This window comes from Ciconia boyciana, chromosome 6 (genome assembly GCF_034638445.1).
Source record: "Ciconia boyciana chromosome 6, ASM3463844v1, whole genome shotgun sequence".
Taxonomy (NCBI): Eukaryota; Metazoa; Chordata; class Aves; order Ciconiiformes; family Ciconiidae; genus Ciconia; species Ciconia boyciana.
This window is the reverse complement of record NC_132939.1, coordinates 1,978,621-1,992,508: the sequence shown is the minus strand read 5'-3', so window position 1 is coordinate 1,992,508 and position 13,888 is coordinate 1,978,621. Positions and strand designations below refer to the sequence as shown.

Here is a 13,888-nt window from a genome sequence, read left to right as displayed (position 1 = left end):
GCGGCCTCTCCGCCGCCGCCACCGCCCCTTCCGCCCGCCGCCGCCGGGACGTCAGCGGAAGGGGCCGCGCGGGGCCGCTCTAGGCTGCCGGGAGGACCCCGAGGAGCAGACGAGAGCCGGTGGGGCAGGGGATGCTCCGGCGGGTCCCTGCTGCGGGGGTCCCTGCTTGGGGGGGTGTCTCCACTTAGGGGTGCACCCCCTGGTCCCCCCACACCCCGGGGGATCCCTGCTGGGGGGGGGGTGCTCCCACCCTGATCGCACCCCATATCCCGGGCGGGGAGGTCCCCACTTGGGGGGTGCAGCCCCCCTGCTCCTTCCACTGCACCCCGGGAGGGGGTCCATGCTGGGAGGGCAGGGGGGGGGGGACACCCCCTGGTCCCCACACACACCCCGAGAGGGGGTCCTCGCTGGGGAGGGGGTGCATCCACCCTGGTCCCCCTCTGCCCCAGGGACAGGACCCCCCCTCCCCTCTGCCCCAGGAGGGGGTCCCTGCCCAGGGGAATGCTCCCACCCTCGTGTCCCCCCCCCCGCACCCCAGGGGGTGATCCCCATTTGGGGACGACACTGACCCCAGCTCCCCTCTCTGATCAGGCTCCCCATACCCGCCCTGTCTCCCTCTTGTCATCCCCATGCCAGGCCAGGCCACCCCCGCGGGACCCCCGGGCAGGACGGGGACCTGTCTTACCGGTGGCGGACCTTGCCCCCCCTCAGCCCCCGCCGCTTCCCGACAGAGTTTGGACTCGGAGCTGAAGTCTGCGCGGGATCCTCCACCGTCCCCGCCACGCCGCCCGCATGGAGGTGAGCCCCCGGGGTGGCAGGGAGCCCCCTGCTTGCCCCCCACCCCCGTGGGGTTGGGGTGCCGTCCCCGTGCCCCGCCACCGCCACCCCTCTGTGCCACCAGGTCCCCAAGAAGCTGGTGAACTCGGTGGCGGGCTGCGCCGATGACGCTCTGGCGGGGCTGGTGGCCTGCAATCCCGGCCTCCGGCTCCTGCAGGGACACCGGGTGGTCCTGCGTGCCGACCTGGTGGCCATCCGGGGCCGGGTGGCCCTGCTTTCCGGGGGGGGCTCCGGCCACGAGCCCGCCCATGCAGGTGAGCCCCCCCGCCGCTGCTGCCACGGGCCGACTGTCCCCTGCACAGCCCCGAGCACCCCGTCCCGCTCCACAGGGTACGTCGGGAAGGGCATGCTGACCGGCGTGGTGGCTGGCGCTGTCTTCACCTCTCCGGCCGTGGGCAGCATCCTGGCGGCCATCCGGGCGGTGACACGGGCCGGCGCAGGTAGGGTGGCACAGCGGGGCGCGGGTCAGGGCTTCGCTCCCCGCCATGGCTTCACCACCCACCTCGCTGTCCCCCACCCCAGCTGGGACCCTCCTGATTGTGAAGAACTACACCGGGGACCGGCTCAACTTCGGGCTGGCGCTGGAGCGGGCGCGGGCGGAGGGGACCGACGTGGAGATGGTGGTGGTGGGGGACGACAGCGCCTTCGCCGCCCCGAAGAAAGCCGGGCGCCGCGGGCTGTGCGGCACCATCCTTGTACACAAGGTCCGTAGGGTGCCGCCGGTGCCCGGGGCCCCATCGCATCGCTGCGGGGATGTGGGATTTTGGGGGACAGGGCCCGGTAGTCCCTCACCCCCTGCTGCCCTTCGCAGGTGGCGGGGGCCCTGGCCGAGGCGGGGGTGAGCTTGAATGAGATCGTCGAGAAGGTGTCGGCAGCCGCCAAAGCCATGGGTACGCACGCGGGACCCCTTGCTGCCCTGTGGGGACCCCCAGGCGTGCTGTGCCTTGTCCCCCAGCCCCATCCCTCTTGGCAGTTCACATCTCGGTGCAAATCGGAACCCCCCCCATGCCCCCCACCAGCCCCAAATCCCCCAGGCTTAACCCCGTCTTCTCTCCCCACGCAGGTACCCTGGGTCTCAGCCTGTCCCCCTGCAGCGTCCCGGGGTCCAAGCCCACCTTCCGGCTGGCTGACGATGAGATGGAGCTGGGTCTGGGTGAGGAGCAGCCCCCCACCCCGTGTCCCCCCCATGCCCCCTGTCCCCCGTGGGGCAGCCATCGCCCGGCGCGGGAGGTGCCCGCAGCATGGGGTGATGCCGCCCCATCTCCGCAGGGATCCATGGCGAGGCGGGCGTGCGCCGGATGAAGGTGAGCGGGGTCCCGCTATCCCCCCCCCCCCCACCTTCCGCTCCCCCCTCATGGGCTCCCCCGTGCCCACCAGATGCTGCCTGCGGACGAGGCGGTGGAGACGATGCTGGCGCACATGACGGACCCCTCCAATGCCTCCCGCCTGCCCCTGAGCCCTGGTGAGCCCCCCTGGCCCTCCATGCCCCCCTTGGACACCCTGGGGGGGGGGGGGTGTCTCATTCTGCCCCCTATGCTGCAGGAGCCTCCGTGGTGCTGGTGGTGAACAACCTGGGCGGGCTGTCGTGCCTGGAGCTGGGCATCGTGGCTGGCGCGGCCGTGCGCTGCCTGGGTGAGTGCGAGGGGGGTCTTGGGGCACCTTTCCTTGGCTTTGACCCTTCTGCTCCTGAGGACCCTTCCTGCAAGCCCCCTCCTCACTCACAGACCACCCCTGTGCCTGCAGAGAGCCGAGGCATCCACATTGCCCGGGCTTTGGTGGGCTCCTTCATGACGGCGCTGGAGATGGCCGGGGTCTCCCTCACCCTCATGCTGGTGGACGAGGAGCTCGTGGGGCTGATCGGTAAGCGCCCGCCGGCGGGGGATCCGGCACTGGACGGAGGCGCGGGGGTCCCCGCGCACTGGGTGACGGGACGGCCAGGACGCCGGGTCAGCGGGGTGTCCCGAGGTGCCTTGGAGCTGGCTGCCTGCACGGGCAGTGCTGCCGGACGTTTTGGCAAGGATCCGGCAGGGTTCTGTTGAGCTGGCACTCGCTTCGCTCTCACCTCCTGCTACTCCAGATGCCGAGACCACAGCCGTGGCTTGGCCCAACCTGGCCGCGGCACCTGCGACGAGCCAGAGAGAGGAGGTGCCGGCACCGAAGGAGGGACCGGGGACCACGCAGCATGAGACCAGCACGGGTGCGGGCAGCCCCAGGGAGCTCGAGTCCCCCGGGAGCTGTCGCCTCCCTGTGCCTCAGTTTCCCCATCTCCTCTCCGCAGGGCCTGACGCAGCGCGGGTGCAGCTGGTCCTGGAGCGGGTGTGCAGCACCCTGCTCGACATGGAGGACAAGCTCAACGAGCTGGACCGTGCTGCGGGTGATGGGGACTGTGGCCACACGCATGCCCGGGCTGCCCGAGGTGGGTGCCGGCACCCTGGGGAGTGCCGTGGGGCCGTCGGCAGGGGACTTGTGGGGAGAGAATACCCCACTCCAGGAGCGGGGTCTTCCGTGGGACATTCCTTCTCAGCGAGTGGGGAACCCCGAGCTGTTCTCTCCAGCCGGGGAGCAGGATCTGCCCCCGAGCTGCCCCTCCCTGGGGTACAAGGTGTCCCCCCCAGCCGTCCCTTCCTGGAGGACAGGGTCCCCGCACCCTGGGAGTCGTGACCCTGCAACATCTCTGCTCCCAGTGGCAGCCGCCTCAAGGCATGGAGGTGGAGACCCTGCTTGTCCCCAAGGCACAGAGATCCCCTGGGGCACTTAGGGGGTCCCCGGCTGCCCCCAGGGGAGATGGGGGTCCCCAGAGCCCTGTGGGTCAGCCGCGGGAAGCACCCCAGCCCCTTCTCGCCTCCGTCCCTGCAGCCATCCAGGAGTGGGTGCGTGCCCGGCCCCCGCCAGCAGCCCCGGCCCAGCTCCTCTCCGCCTTGGCTGACCTGCTGCTGGAGAGGATGGGTGGCTCCTCTGGCGTGGTGAGTGCAGGGTGAGAGGAAGGGGCGTGGGTCTGGCTTGTCACCCCTTGGTGGGACCCTTGGCTGTGCCACCACCACGGGCGGTGATGGGGATGGCGTCCCGGCAGCTCTACGGGCTGTTCCTGACGGCGGCCGCCCGGCCCCTGCTCAACCGCAACGACCTCCCGACATGGGCTGACGCCATGGATGCTGGCATCAAAGCCATGCAGCGGTGAGTGCCGTGGGCTGCGGGACCCCCGGGCCCTCCACGGGACCCCCGGTCCTCTGCAGGACCCTGACAACCCCCTGCACCCCACGCAGGTACGGAGGAGCTGCGCCGGGGGACAGGACGATGGTGAGTGCTGCCATCCCGGGGGCCGTGGGGCAGAGCCACCCCACTGCCCACGAGCCACGGGGGCTGCCAGCCCGGCTGCGGCCCTGGCTCTCAGCCCCCTTCCCCGTCTCTCCCAGCTGGACTCGCTGTGCGCCGCGGCGCAGGCTCTGCACGCCCTGCACAGCCCCGGTGCCGACCTGCTGCCGGTGCTGGCTGCCGCCGTGCAGGTACGGGGCGGGGGGAGCCCGGCAGGCAGAGCCAGAGCCGGGCTGGCGGGGACGGGGTGGGAATCACCGCACTGGGCCGGCGGGTTTTGGCTGTCCCAGCCGCATCCTGAGCGCACCCCATTTTTCCCCGGCAGAGCGCAGAGGCCGCGGCAGAGGCCACCAGGCACATGGAGGCCGGGGCGGGCAGAGCCAGCTACATCAGCTCGGCCCGGCTCCTGCAGCCAGACCCGGGGGCGGTGGCGGCGGCGGCCGTGCTGCGGGCCGTGCTGGAGGGGCTGCGGAGCTGAGGCACGGCCAGCCCCTCGGCCGTGCCCCCGTCAGCCCCCCCCCAGAGCTCCAGTGGTGACGGGGGACTTGGCAGCGTGCCCCACAGACCCCCAATAAACCTTTGTGGTCCCCCTAACCTGGCCCAGAGCATCCATCCCCACGAGGACGGGATGGTGGGGATTGGGGCTAGCGGGGATGCAGCCGGCTCCTCCAGAACATGTCCCCACGCGGAGGGGGACAGGAGCAGAGATCCAGCTGGTCCTGTGCTCTATCTAGCGTGAGCATGTGCTGGGGAGGAAGGAAGCTGCCAGGCTGGCCACGAGCCCTCCCCACCGGGTGCTGAGAGGGGAAACCACAGGGCTCACATGGCCCTAAGCACGGGGCCTGGAGGAGACTCGGGGAAAGGGACAAGGAACCAGGGATGGGGCAGAGCCTGTCCTGCAGCACAGGGTGGCCCCAAGCTGGGGCAAGGGCCTGGGCTCGGCCGGCACCGGGATCTGCTCCCCGGGCACCCACCTTTCCTGCCCCAGCTGCTGGGGCCGCCCTTGTACCCAAGGATGCAGGTGCAGGAACGCTGCGGAAGCCAGCGGTTTATTCCGCGTCCAACGAGGGCCCCAGGAAGGCTGCTCGGCTAGTCCCGCACCCGCCGGGTGGAGGAAGAGGCACAGGCAGCCCGATGAAGGGCAAGGCACGGTGCGAGGGTCCCCTCTATCTCCGCTACCCCAAGCTGCACCCCCTCGCACAGGAGATGGTCCCGGGGCGGGGGCGGCAGCGCTGCCAGGCACAGGGGTGCTCCTCCGGCGGCTTCTGATCCGACGAGGCTCTGACAGCTCCAGCCGCTGCGTTGAGCGATGGCACTGCGGGGTCCGGGGAGGGCTCGAGGGCAGCCAGTTTGGCATGGACCGAGATCCAGGCGCAAGGGGCCAGCTGGACCCAGCAGGAACTGGCAAGCAGAGGCCCGAGGACGCAGGCGGGAGCATCACGCCAGTGCCAGGCCACAAAAGAGGCAAAGAGATGTCCTCACCGCGGCGCCATCTCTGCTGTGAGGGAGCTGAGCCCCTTCCTCCCGTGGGCAGATGAGAGTCAGGTGCAGGCAGCGGGAGCCCCGGCGAGGGCAAGGCGACAGGCCGAGAGCAGGGCAGGCAGGGGAGTGACGGGGCTGCTGCGCAGGTGTCAGCGCTCGGCCGTGAGCAGGGGCTGTGGGGAGAGCGTCAGCGAGCCCGGTGCCTGCGCCCCCCCTACCCGGGCCAGCCGGGGCTGCGGGGGGAGGCAGCTCCCCCAGCTCAGCTCCCCAAATCCACCCTGTGACCCGGCAGGCCTCCGCAGCGGAGCTGGTACCTGGTGAGAGTCCGGGGAGTCGGCGTCGGGGCGCTTCCAGCTTGGCCTGGCCAGGGCGCCCAGCACCAGCACCCCAAAGAGGACGATCAAGAGCCCCAGCGTGTTGGCAAAGACAGCCTCCGCGGGCAGGCGCTTGTACTCTGTCGTCCCGTTCTTCCTTGGGAGAAGAGGGGCCAAGAGCTTTCCTGGATGTGCCCGGCCTTCCCCTAAGCCCACGCAACCCTGTACCCACCCGGCAGCAGGGAGCTGCACAGGTTAACCACGCACCTGAGGGGGGAATTGCTCACTTCCCTTCGCTGCCCCGCGCTCGCTTTCACTCCATGTCCCTTCTGGCCCCAAGAGACAACGAACAGCCCCAACAAACCCCACCCCGAGCCTCCCTCCCTGCAAGGGGTCTCCCCACGCCCGCCGCAATGCTCACAGGCTGAAGAAGAGCTTCTCGTTGATGCCCGACACGCACGAGGCCACGGACAGCATGAGGATGGTGGAGCCGAAGAAGATGTGGACGGGCTTGTAGAGGGCACGGAGCCAGGCAGGAGCCCAGGGCAGCAGGAAGGCGCTGAAGCCAGCCAGCCACTACAGGGAAGGAAGGTGAGATCCAGGGGCACGGGGGGGCCGGGGTGCAGGGGGGCCGGGGCAGCACCCACCTGGCAGGAGAAGAGCAGTATGGTAGCCAGCCCCAGCCAGCTGTGCAGCGAGTACATGTTGGGCGTCCCGTGGTCGTTGTGGAAGCGAAAGACGGCCGCCAGCCCCAGCACGGCCAGGCTGAAGGCTGCCAGGGCCAGGGCACCGTGCAGCACCTTCCAGGGGAGCTTGGGGCCGCTCCAGGCGGGGGGCAGGCGGTACACCAGGGCCGCTGTTGGGCGAGAGGGTCAGGCAGGAGCCGTGCCGGGGTCACGCCGCCCCGCACGCCCCACTCACCTGCGCCATACAGCACCACCATGCCTGTCACCATCAACACCGGGTGCCAGTTGAACGTCCGGGTGCTGCCGTCCAAGGCAAAGCCGCCGCGCCAGTGCTGGCACCAGGCGCTCACGAAGGCCACGCACACGAAGCCCAGGCCGCCCAGGAGAACGCAGAAGGGCAGGAAGGGCAGATCCAGCATCTCTGCAACGGGATGGTGGTGCCTGGGGGAGAACGAGGTGCCTGCTCAGCCTCCGCTGGGGCTCTCTGCCTGCACCGGCTCTCGCCTGCGTGCAGACACCCCCAGGGAGGAGCCAGACTGAAAGGGGAACCAGGCACCCTGAGGAGGGGCGGCTCTGGACCAGCTGCTGCCTGGCCAGCGAAGGATGCCAGGGCTGGAGCCGGCCAGCTAGGGACATGCAGGGCGAAACCGGCCCCTGCAGAGCCAGGTCCCTGGGAAGCACCCCACCATGCTGCCTCGGCACACTGCACCCCAGCGCCATACCCAGGGAACAGCAGCAAGGGCCCTGCAGGGGGGGTCCAGGTGTCTCCTGTAACCCTGCACCCCCCCCCACAGGTCCCCCAGCACCCACAGCCCCCCTACGTTGTCCCCAAGAACCCACTGATCTGATCTCTCTCCCTCTCACACGTATACTCTCTCCATCCCTCCAGCACCCTCAAACCTGCACCCTGGCCCCCCTTCCACCTCCCCACTGGCACCTGCGCTCCCTCACAACCCCCCGCACCTTGTACCCCTCCGGCCGCAGCCACCGCACCGGGCTCACCCCAGTTGGGTGTGAAGACGCACCCCTGTACTCCCCTGACTCAGACCCCGGCAGCCCCAGTACCTCCACTCCCTCCTGCCTGCTCTGGGCCAGCCCTCACCCCACCTGCTCCACTGGGGTCGGGGGGGGGACGGGACACCCCTGGGCAACAGCCCCAAACCCTGCCTGGGCTGGGCAGTGGGACTGGCAGGGCCCTGCCCTCGGTGCTGCCCTCAGCCCACGGGGCGAGCAAGGTGACTGGCAGGAGCAGGGCTGCGCTCATTTGCCTGGTGATTTGCATCTGCCTCCAGAAATCGATATTTATGTCTCCTCCCGGGGCGGGGGGTGGCCCTGTCCCCCCTCACAGATCAGCCGCCCCACGGGACCGTGAGGCAGGAGGTGGGTGGGACACGGCCCCGGCACAGCACGGTGATCACGAGTTCAGCCACCCACTTGCTCCGAGGCCTTGCAATGCCTGCCACGGCGCTGAGCGGCCCCACGGCTCCCCTGGGCCTGGCCCCACGGCTCTCCCAAAGCCTGGGGACGTGGGGCCTGGTCCCACGGCTCCCCCAAAGCCTGGGCCCCACAGCTGCCCTGGGCCTGGCCCCACGGTTCCCCCAAAGCCTGGGCCCCACGGCTCCCCTGGGCCTGGCCCCATGGCTCCCCCAAAGCCTGGGGACGTGGGGTCTGGCCCCACGGCTCCCCCACATCTGGGGCTCCGCAGCTCCCCCAGGCCTGGTGACACAGGGCCTGGCACCACGGCTCCCACAACGCCGGGGACATGGGGCCCGGCCCTACGGCTTCCCCCGGGCCTGGGGACACGGGGCCCGGCCCCGAGGCTCCCACGAACCCGGAACACAGGGCCCCGCGGCTCCTCCCGGCCCTGGGAACACGGAGCCGACCCCACAGCTCCCCCGGCCCCGGAGACGCGGGGCCCGGCCTGGTCCCGGGGCCGTACCTCAGCCCCGCCCGCCGCCCGTCGGCCGCCTCCATGTTGGACGGCGCCGCTCTGGCCGCTCGCCTCGGTGGTGGCTCCCGCCCAACGCGCCCGGGCCGGCGGCCAGCGAGAGCGGCGGCCAGAGCGGCCCCTGCGCGGCTCCTCCAGCCGCGCGCTTCCGCCCCCGCCTCGGTGGCTGCGCCGTTGCTGTGGAGACGGAAGATGGCGGCCGCAGGTCAGCGCTCGGCCGGTCCCGGGGTGCGGAGGGTGGGATACGGCGGGGACCACCGGCACCCGCGGCCCCGGACACCGCGCATTGCCTGAGCACCGGGAGGGAGGGACGGGGGCGAGAGCCGGGGGAGCGGCCCCGGGGGCGGGAGGCACGGCGGCCTACTTAGGGACTGGGGCCAGGGGGGAAAGCGGGGGGCTGCGTGGGGACACAAGAGGGGACCCGGGGGCCACGCACGGAGGGGACGTCTGCGTGATGGCTGTGTGAAGGGGGGTGCGGGTGGCATGGGACCTGGGGGTGCGGGGAGCTGCCCGCTTTCCCCCGCCATGTCCAGCCCTGTGGAAGGCCTCAGTGCGGGCAGGACACGGGGGACCCCCCGTTCTCCTGGACCCCCCCCATCCCTCCGAGCACCACCTTACCTCCCTCCGTGTCACGTCCCTCCGTCCCCCGCGCTGTCGTGCCGCTGTCCCCAGGCAACGCAGGGCCCGGGCCGGCTGTCAGCGGTGGGAGAAGCGGGCAGGAGGGCTGTGCCTCCTCGCTCGTCCCCAGACAGCCCCGCTCCCTCGCTGCGTCCTCGTCCCCTCTCTGACCAGCTGCCCCAGGCGGGGTGCGCGGTCCTGGGGTGGGGCGAAGGAGAGCGATGCTGGGACACGGCGTGCCCAAACCTGCCCCCGTAGCGTGGCCTGCTCAGCACTGCCCACGGAGCTGGCGGCAGCTTTAGGGTTTGTCCAGGGGGAGAGGTGTGAATAACCTGCCTGGACGCTGCTCCCTGGGACTCGCACGTCTCCCTCGTCCTTGAATTTCTTCCCGTCTGTTTCTTGAGGTCGGGGCGGCTGGGAGGGCAGGAGGGTGGGAGCGGGACACCGAACCTGAGCCCGCTGCGTGGGGAGAAGAGAGGGGAGACAGCTTATTCGCGAGAGCCCAGCCTACAGCCCAGGGGCAGAGCACGGCTCTGCATCGGAGTGCTAGGAACTGGCAGGAGCTGCCGTTGGTTTGACCTTTCTTTGGGTTTCCTGGCAGAAGAGGTTTGCGAGGTGCAGGGGGGGTGCGTCCCACCCTGCCAAACAAAACCTCCGCTCTCCCTCCAGGTCCCGGCTGTAAGGAGAGGCGACGCTGAGCCCCTCGGCTCCGGACCATGAGCTGGCTCTGCCGCTGGGGATGCCGGGGCTGAGGGCCTCAATCCCCAGAGAAGGAAGATGCTTCAAACCAGCAACTACAGCCTGGTGCTGTTCCTGCAGTTCCTCCTGCTTTTCTACGACCTCTTCGTCAACTCCTTCTCGGAGCTGCTCCGCACGGCCCCCGCCGTCCAGCTCGTCCTCTTCATGTGAGTGCCAGGCGGGTGTAGCGGGTAGGGCGGTGGGGCAGGAGGGCTGGGGTCTCACCACGTCTCTCTTCTCCTTGCAGCATCCAGGACATCGCTATTCTATTCAACGTCATCATCATCTTCCTCATGTTCTTCAACACCTTCGTCTTCCAGGCCGGGCTGGTCAATCTCCTCTTCCACAAGTTCAAGGGGACCATCTTGCTTTCGGCAGCCTACCTGGCGCTCAGCATCTCCTTCCACGTCTGGGTTATGGTAGGCTGGGGCGGGCTCAGGGCTGCCGGCTCCTCCCAAGGGCAGGCAGCGCAGGCGGCACGGGGGAAGGCCACGTTCTACCAAACTGCAGGGTCAGTTCGGTGTCCCCCTGCGATTCCCTGCACGACCCCGCCGCAGGCATTGGGCTGGAAGGGAGCTGCCCCATCCCAGCCCCTGCCCTAAGGGCCGTGACCTGCTGGAAAATCCTCTTTCCCCAGGGGAAGACCAGCAGCTCCAGCTCTGCGCTGGCACAGAAGCCCGTGCTGGGGTAATCCCCGCTGAAGTCGGTGACAGCAACTCCTGGTTTACCTGGGATTAATCCCCAGCAAACGCCAGCGCTCGGAGCCTGGGGACAGTCCCCTCCCCGCTGGCATCAAGCAGCGCCGAGGGCTGTCAGGGGTCCTGGCTCTGTCCAGGCAGCATTTTCCCCTTTTCTCCCCCAACTAAACTCCCTCCTGTCCCCTGCCCCAGCCATCAGCCCCCGAAGAAGCAGCCCACACGCCCTGCTCAGCCCCTCAGCACCCTCCTCCATCGGGTTCTCGTCCCCTCCCCTCCAGCCTCTGAGCGAGGGTCCGTCCCCACCCCGCTGTCCCGGGGCAGGGGTAGCGCTTCGAGCTGGGCCGGGATGCCCGAGCAGGCAGCCGCACCGGTGCTGCCCACGCCATCCGGGCAGGGGATTGACGGGGATTGGCAAGGATCTGAAGTCTGAAGCTAGAATAGGGCCCGGCTCGCTGGCCTAATCCCCTGAGCTGCTTAACCTTCGGGGTGGGGGGCTGCTCCCCCGGCCGACAGCGTCGCCCCTGGCCCGTGCGCAGCCTCGGAGCTGGCAGCACACGGGGCTGAGGGAGCCAGAGGCGCGGGGTGCTGCCCCCAAACTAACGCAGGGGTTATTCCTGCCTCCTGTCTGTCTGTCTGTCTGTCTGCCTCAGAACCTGCGGTGGCGGGACTCCAGTCGCTTCGTGTGGACCGAAGGCCTGCAGACCCTTTTTGTTTTCCAGCGGCTGGGTAAGGGCTCGTGGTCACAGGGTTCCTGGTGGGGTCCTGCCCCTTTTGGGGAGCCTGTGGGGGTGAAGGTGGGGACCCACCCTCACCCTCCTCCCTCCCGCAGCGGCCGTGCTCTACTGTTACTTCTACAAGAGGACGGCGGTGCACCTGGGCGATCCCCTCTTCTACCAGGACTCACTCTGGCTGCGCAAGGAGTTTGCGCAGTTCCGTGGCTGATGGCTCCCCTCGGGCTCCGGGCCACCCACCGTCTCTCCCCTCGGCTCCCCGGCAGCCCCCGCCATCTCTCTGCACCTCACGGGCCCCCCGTTGGAGACGGCTCGGGCGCAGCCACCTTCCTGCCGGGGACCAGCCCTTCCACCGGCGCTGGCACAGCTTGTGCGGATGCCGGGAGTTGGTGGGGGGCTCACGGTGCGTCCCGGCTGTGCGGTGGGAAGGTCCGTCCCGACGCCACAGCCTCTGTTGGGACTTGAGTGTTTTTGTAAACAGTAAAGAAATAAATTAGCGGCGTTTTCCAGTGGCTGCCTGGTGTCTGCGCACCCCGGGCCCCCCTGGCTCTTCCCTTCCTCCCGGTGACGGCAGCTGCCATCCTGGCAGCCTTACCCACACCTTACCCCCGCCCCGGCCAGCTCAGCGCTGCTCTTGCAGCCACAGAACGGGGGTGTTCCCACCTTGCAGCGTGAGGCGGTCGGCCCAACGGCGGAACGGGGGCAGAACCGGAGAACGGCCGCGGCTCCCCGCCCGCCCGGCCCCGCAGTCCCTCGGCCGGGCGCGGGACTCGAACCCGGGGCTCAGCGGCCCAGTCCTCCTGGGCCATAGAGAGGGCGGAGAGAGCGGCCGGGCTCCTTCCCGCCCAGCGCTCCCGGGAGCGAGGGCGGCGGCGGCGGTTGCCATGGAGATGGAAGATGGCGCCCAGGAGTGAGTGCGGGGCCGCCACGGGCAGCGGGGCCAGGACCGGGGGGCAGCGGGGCCTCGGGGGAGACGGGGAGCGGGCCAAGGCGCAGCGGGGCCTGGACCGGGCCGGGAGCGGGGTTCAAGCGGGGCGGGGAGCGGGGCTGGGGCCGGGCCGTGCCGCCCCCACCCATGGCCGCCTTGCGCCCACAGGCCGCCAGCGCTCCTCGGCACCGCTGCAGGTCCTGCTTTTCCTCAACGGGTGGTACAGCGCTACCTACTTCCTCCTGGAAGCCTTCATCTTCGTGTACAAGGGTAAGCCCCCCACCCCGGCCCCCCCAGGGCAGCAGCCCCCTGCCCCGAGGCCCGGGGCAGGCTGCCGGTGCAGGCCCTGAGGGCAGCGGTGGCTGTGCTCGCAGTGCTGCTGCTGCCGTACCCCTTCACCAACCTGGTGCTGGACGTGGTGCTGCTCTTCCTCTACCTTGGCACTGAGGCCACCCGCATCTTCTTCGGTAAGTCCTGGGGACAAGCGGGGCGGGGGCGGCATCCCCTGGCCCCCCCCAGGAACTGCTGGGGCAGAGCTGGGACCGCGGTGGTGCCGTTTACTGTCCCATCCCCCTGCAGCGCAAAGTCCCTGCGGGGGACCCCCCCCTAACCGCCTGCCCCGCAGGGTCCAAGGGCAACCTGTGCCAGCGGAAGGTGCCGCTCTCCATCAGCCTGGCCCTGACCGTCCCAGCGGCTGTGATGGCGGCCTATTACCTGCTGCTGCAGACCTACGCCCTGCGCCTGGAAGCCATCCTCAACGCCATCCTCCTGCTCTTCTACGCCGTGGAGCTGCTGCTGGGCATCCTCGCGCTGGTCTCCTTCTCCAGGTACCGCTGCCCGTCCATGCCGTGCGGGGAGCTGGGTAATGCCGCAGGAGCCGGCACGGTGAGCTGCCAGGCCGGTTTGGCGCCGACACGTCCCCCTTTCCTTCTTTGCAGCGTGGATTTGTACTGAGACTCCACGCCACGCCAAAGGAGCAGGCGCGGAGCGGCACAGGTACGCGAGGCGGCAGGGAGCCAGCGGCCCTGGTGCCGGCTCCACCTCCCAGCCTGCAGCACCGGGCCAGGCCCACGCCGGTGCCAGCAGGCAGCCCCTGCCCGCAGGCAGCCCCAGGTAGGGGAGATCTCCACCCTGCCTGCTCTCCGCTTCGCCCGCAGCACGCGTGAGCGACCCGCCGGGCAGCACCCCACCTGCTGTCACCCGGGATGCGGCCCCCAGGGCTTGTGACAGGCAGAGTAGTTGGAGGTACGGAGAATTTTTTTTTTTTTTTCTACTGCCTTCTCAGAATAATTCACTATTTTCCAATAAATATTTATTTTTAGCTGGTGCCTGGGCACGTGGTTTCCCCTGGGGCAGCGGGCTGGGCGTGAAGCGCTCAGGAGCTTCCAGCACCGCACTGCTGCCCCACAGTGCTGCCCTGAGCCGGCCTGGGGGGTACAGGAGCCCCTCAGGGGTGTCGGAGGATGGCGAGGGTCAGGGACAGCAGGCAGAGGCACTAATACCCCCCAAGCGCCGCTCTTCCCTCCCACACTGTGACCCTAAAACACTCCCACCCGTTACCTAAAAGACCGTCTCGTAGGGAGGAAACGCGACAGA

The 13,888-nt window shown here is 69.7% G+C and overlaps 4 protein-coding genes across 6 annotated transcripts; 3 read left to right on the top strand and 1 right to left on the bottom strand.

Annotated features, from left to right (window-relative positions):
• TKFC (triokinase and FMN cyclase) lies at positions 1–4,736 on the top strand. 3 transcript variants are annotated; one of them, XM_072865950.1, is made up of 18 exons: positions 1–119; positions 637–798; positions 902–1,091; positions 1,167–1,277; positions 1,360–1,541; positions 1,649–1,727; positions 1,901–1,990; positions 2,107–2,141; positions 2,215–2,299; positions 2,380–2,469; positions 2,581–2,697; positions 2,915–3,034; positions 3,116–3,253; positions 3,694–3,800; positions 3,908–4,011; positions 4,101–4,134; positions 4,251–4,340; positions 4,475–4,736. In XM_072865950.1, exons 2-18 carry the CDS (start codon positions 793–795, stop codon positions 4,625–4,627), a joined length of 1,731 nt encoding a protein of 576 aa, XP_072722051.1. In that variant the 5' UTR covers positions 1–119; positions 637–792; the 3' UTR covers positions 4,628–4,736. The 3 variants fall into 3 exon arrangements, with proteins under 3 accessions (XP_072722051.1, XP_072722053.1, XP_072722052.1); XM_072865952.1 differs by having other exon boundaries at positions 11–119; positions 732–798; XM_072865951.1 differs by having other exon boundaries at positions 69–119; positions 712–798.
• Positions 4,737–5,182: 446 nt separating this feature from the next.
• Positions 5,183–8,728, bottom strand: CYB561A3 (cytochrome b561 family member A3). Its single transcript, XM_072865982.1, has 6 exons — positions 8,571–8,728; positions 6,867–7,072; positions 6,593–6,801; positions 6,367–6,521; positions 5,946–6,102; positions 5,183–5,804 (listed from the first exon to the last, which is right to left on the bottom strand). The coding sequence occupies exons 1-6, from the start codon at positions 8,603–8,605 to the stop codon at positions 5,781–5,783; spliced, it is 786 nt and encodes a 261-aa protein (XP_072722083.1). The 5' UTR covers positions 8,606–8,728; the 3' UTR covers positions 5,183–5,780.
• Positions 8,643–11,873, top strand: TMEM138 (transmembrane protein 138). Its single transcript, XM_072865990.1, has 5 exons — positions 8,643–8,784; positions 9,867–10,102; positions 10,183–10,354; positions 11,284–11,359; positions 11,463–11,873. Exons 2-5 carry the CDS (start codon positions 9,975–9,977, stop codon positions 11,573–11,575), a joined length of 489 nt encoding a protein of 162 aa, XP_072722091.1. The 5' UTR covers positions 8,643–8,784; positions 9,867–9,974; the 3' UTR covers positions 11,576–11,873.
• Positions 11,874–12,135: 262 nt separating this feature from the next.
• TMEM216 (transmembrane protein 216) lies at positions 12,136–13,603 on the top strand. Its single transcript, XM_072865994.1, has 5 exons — positions 12,136–12,274; positions 12,461–12,562; positions 12,667–12,759; positions 12,918–13,119; positions 13,231–13,603. Exons 1-5 carry the CDS (start codon positions 12,262–12,264, stop codon positions 13,244–13,246), a joined length of 426 nt encoding a protein of 141 aa, XP_072722095.1. The 5' UTR covers positions 12,136–12,261; the 3' UTR covers positions 13,247–13,603.
• The last annotated feature ends 285 nt before the right edge of the window (positions 13,604–13,888 follow it).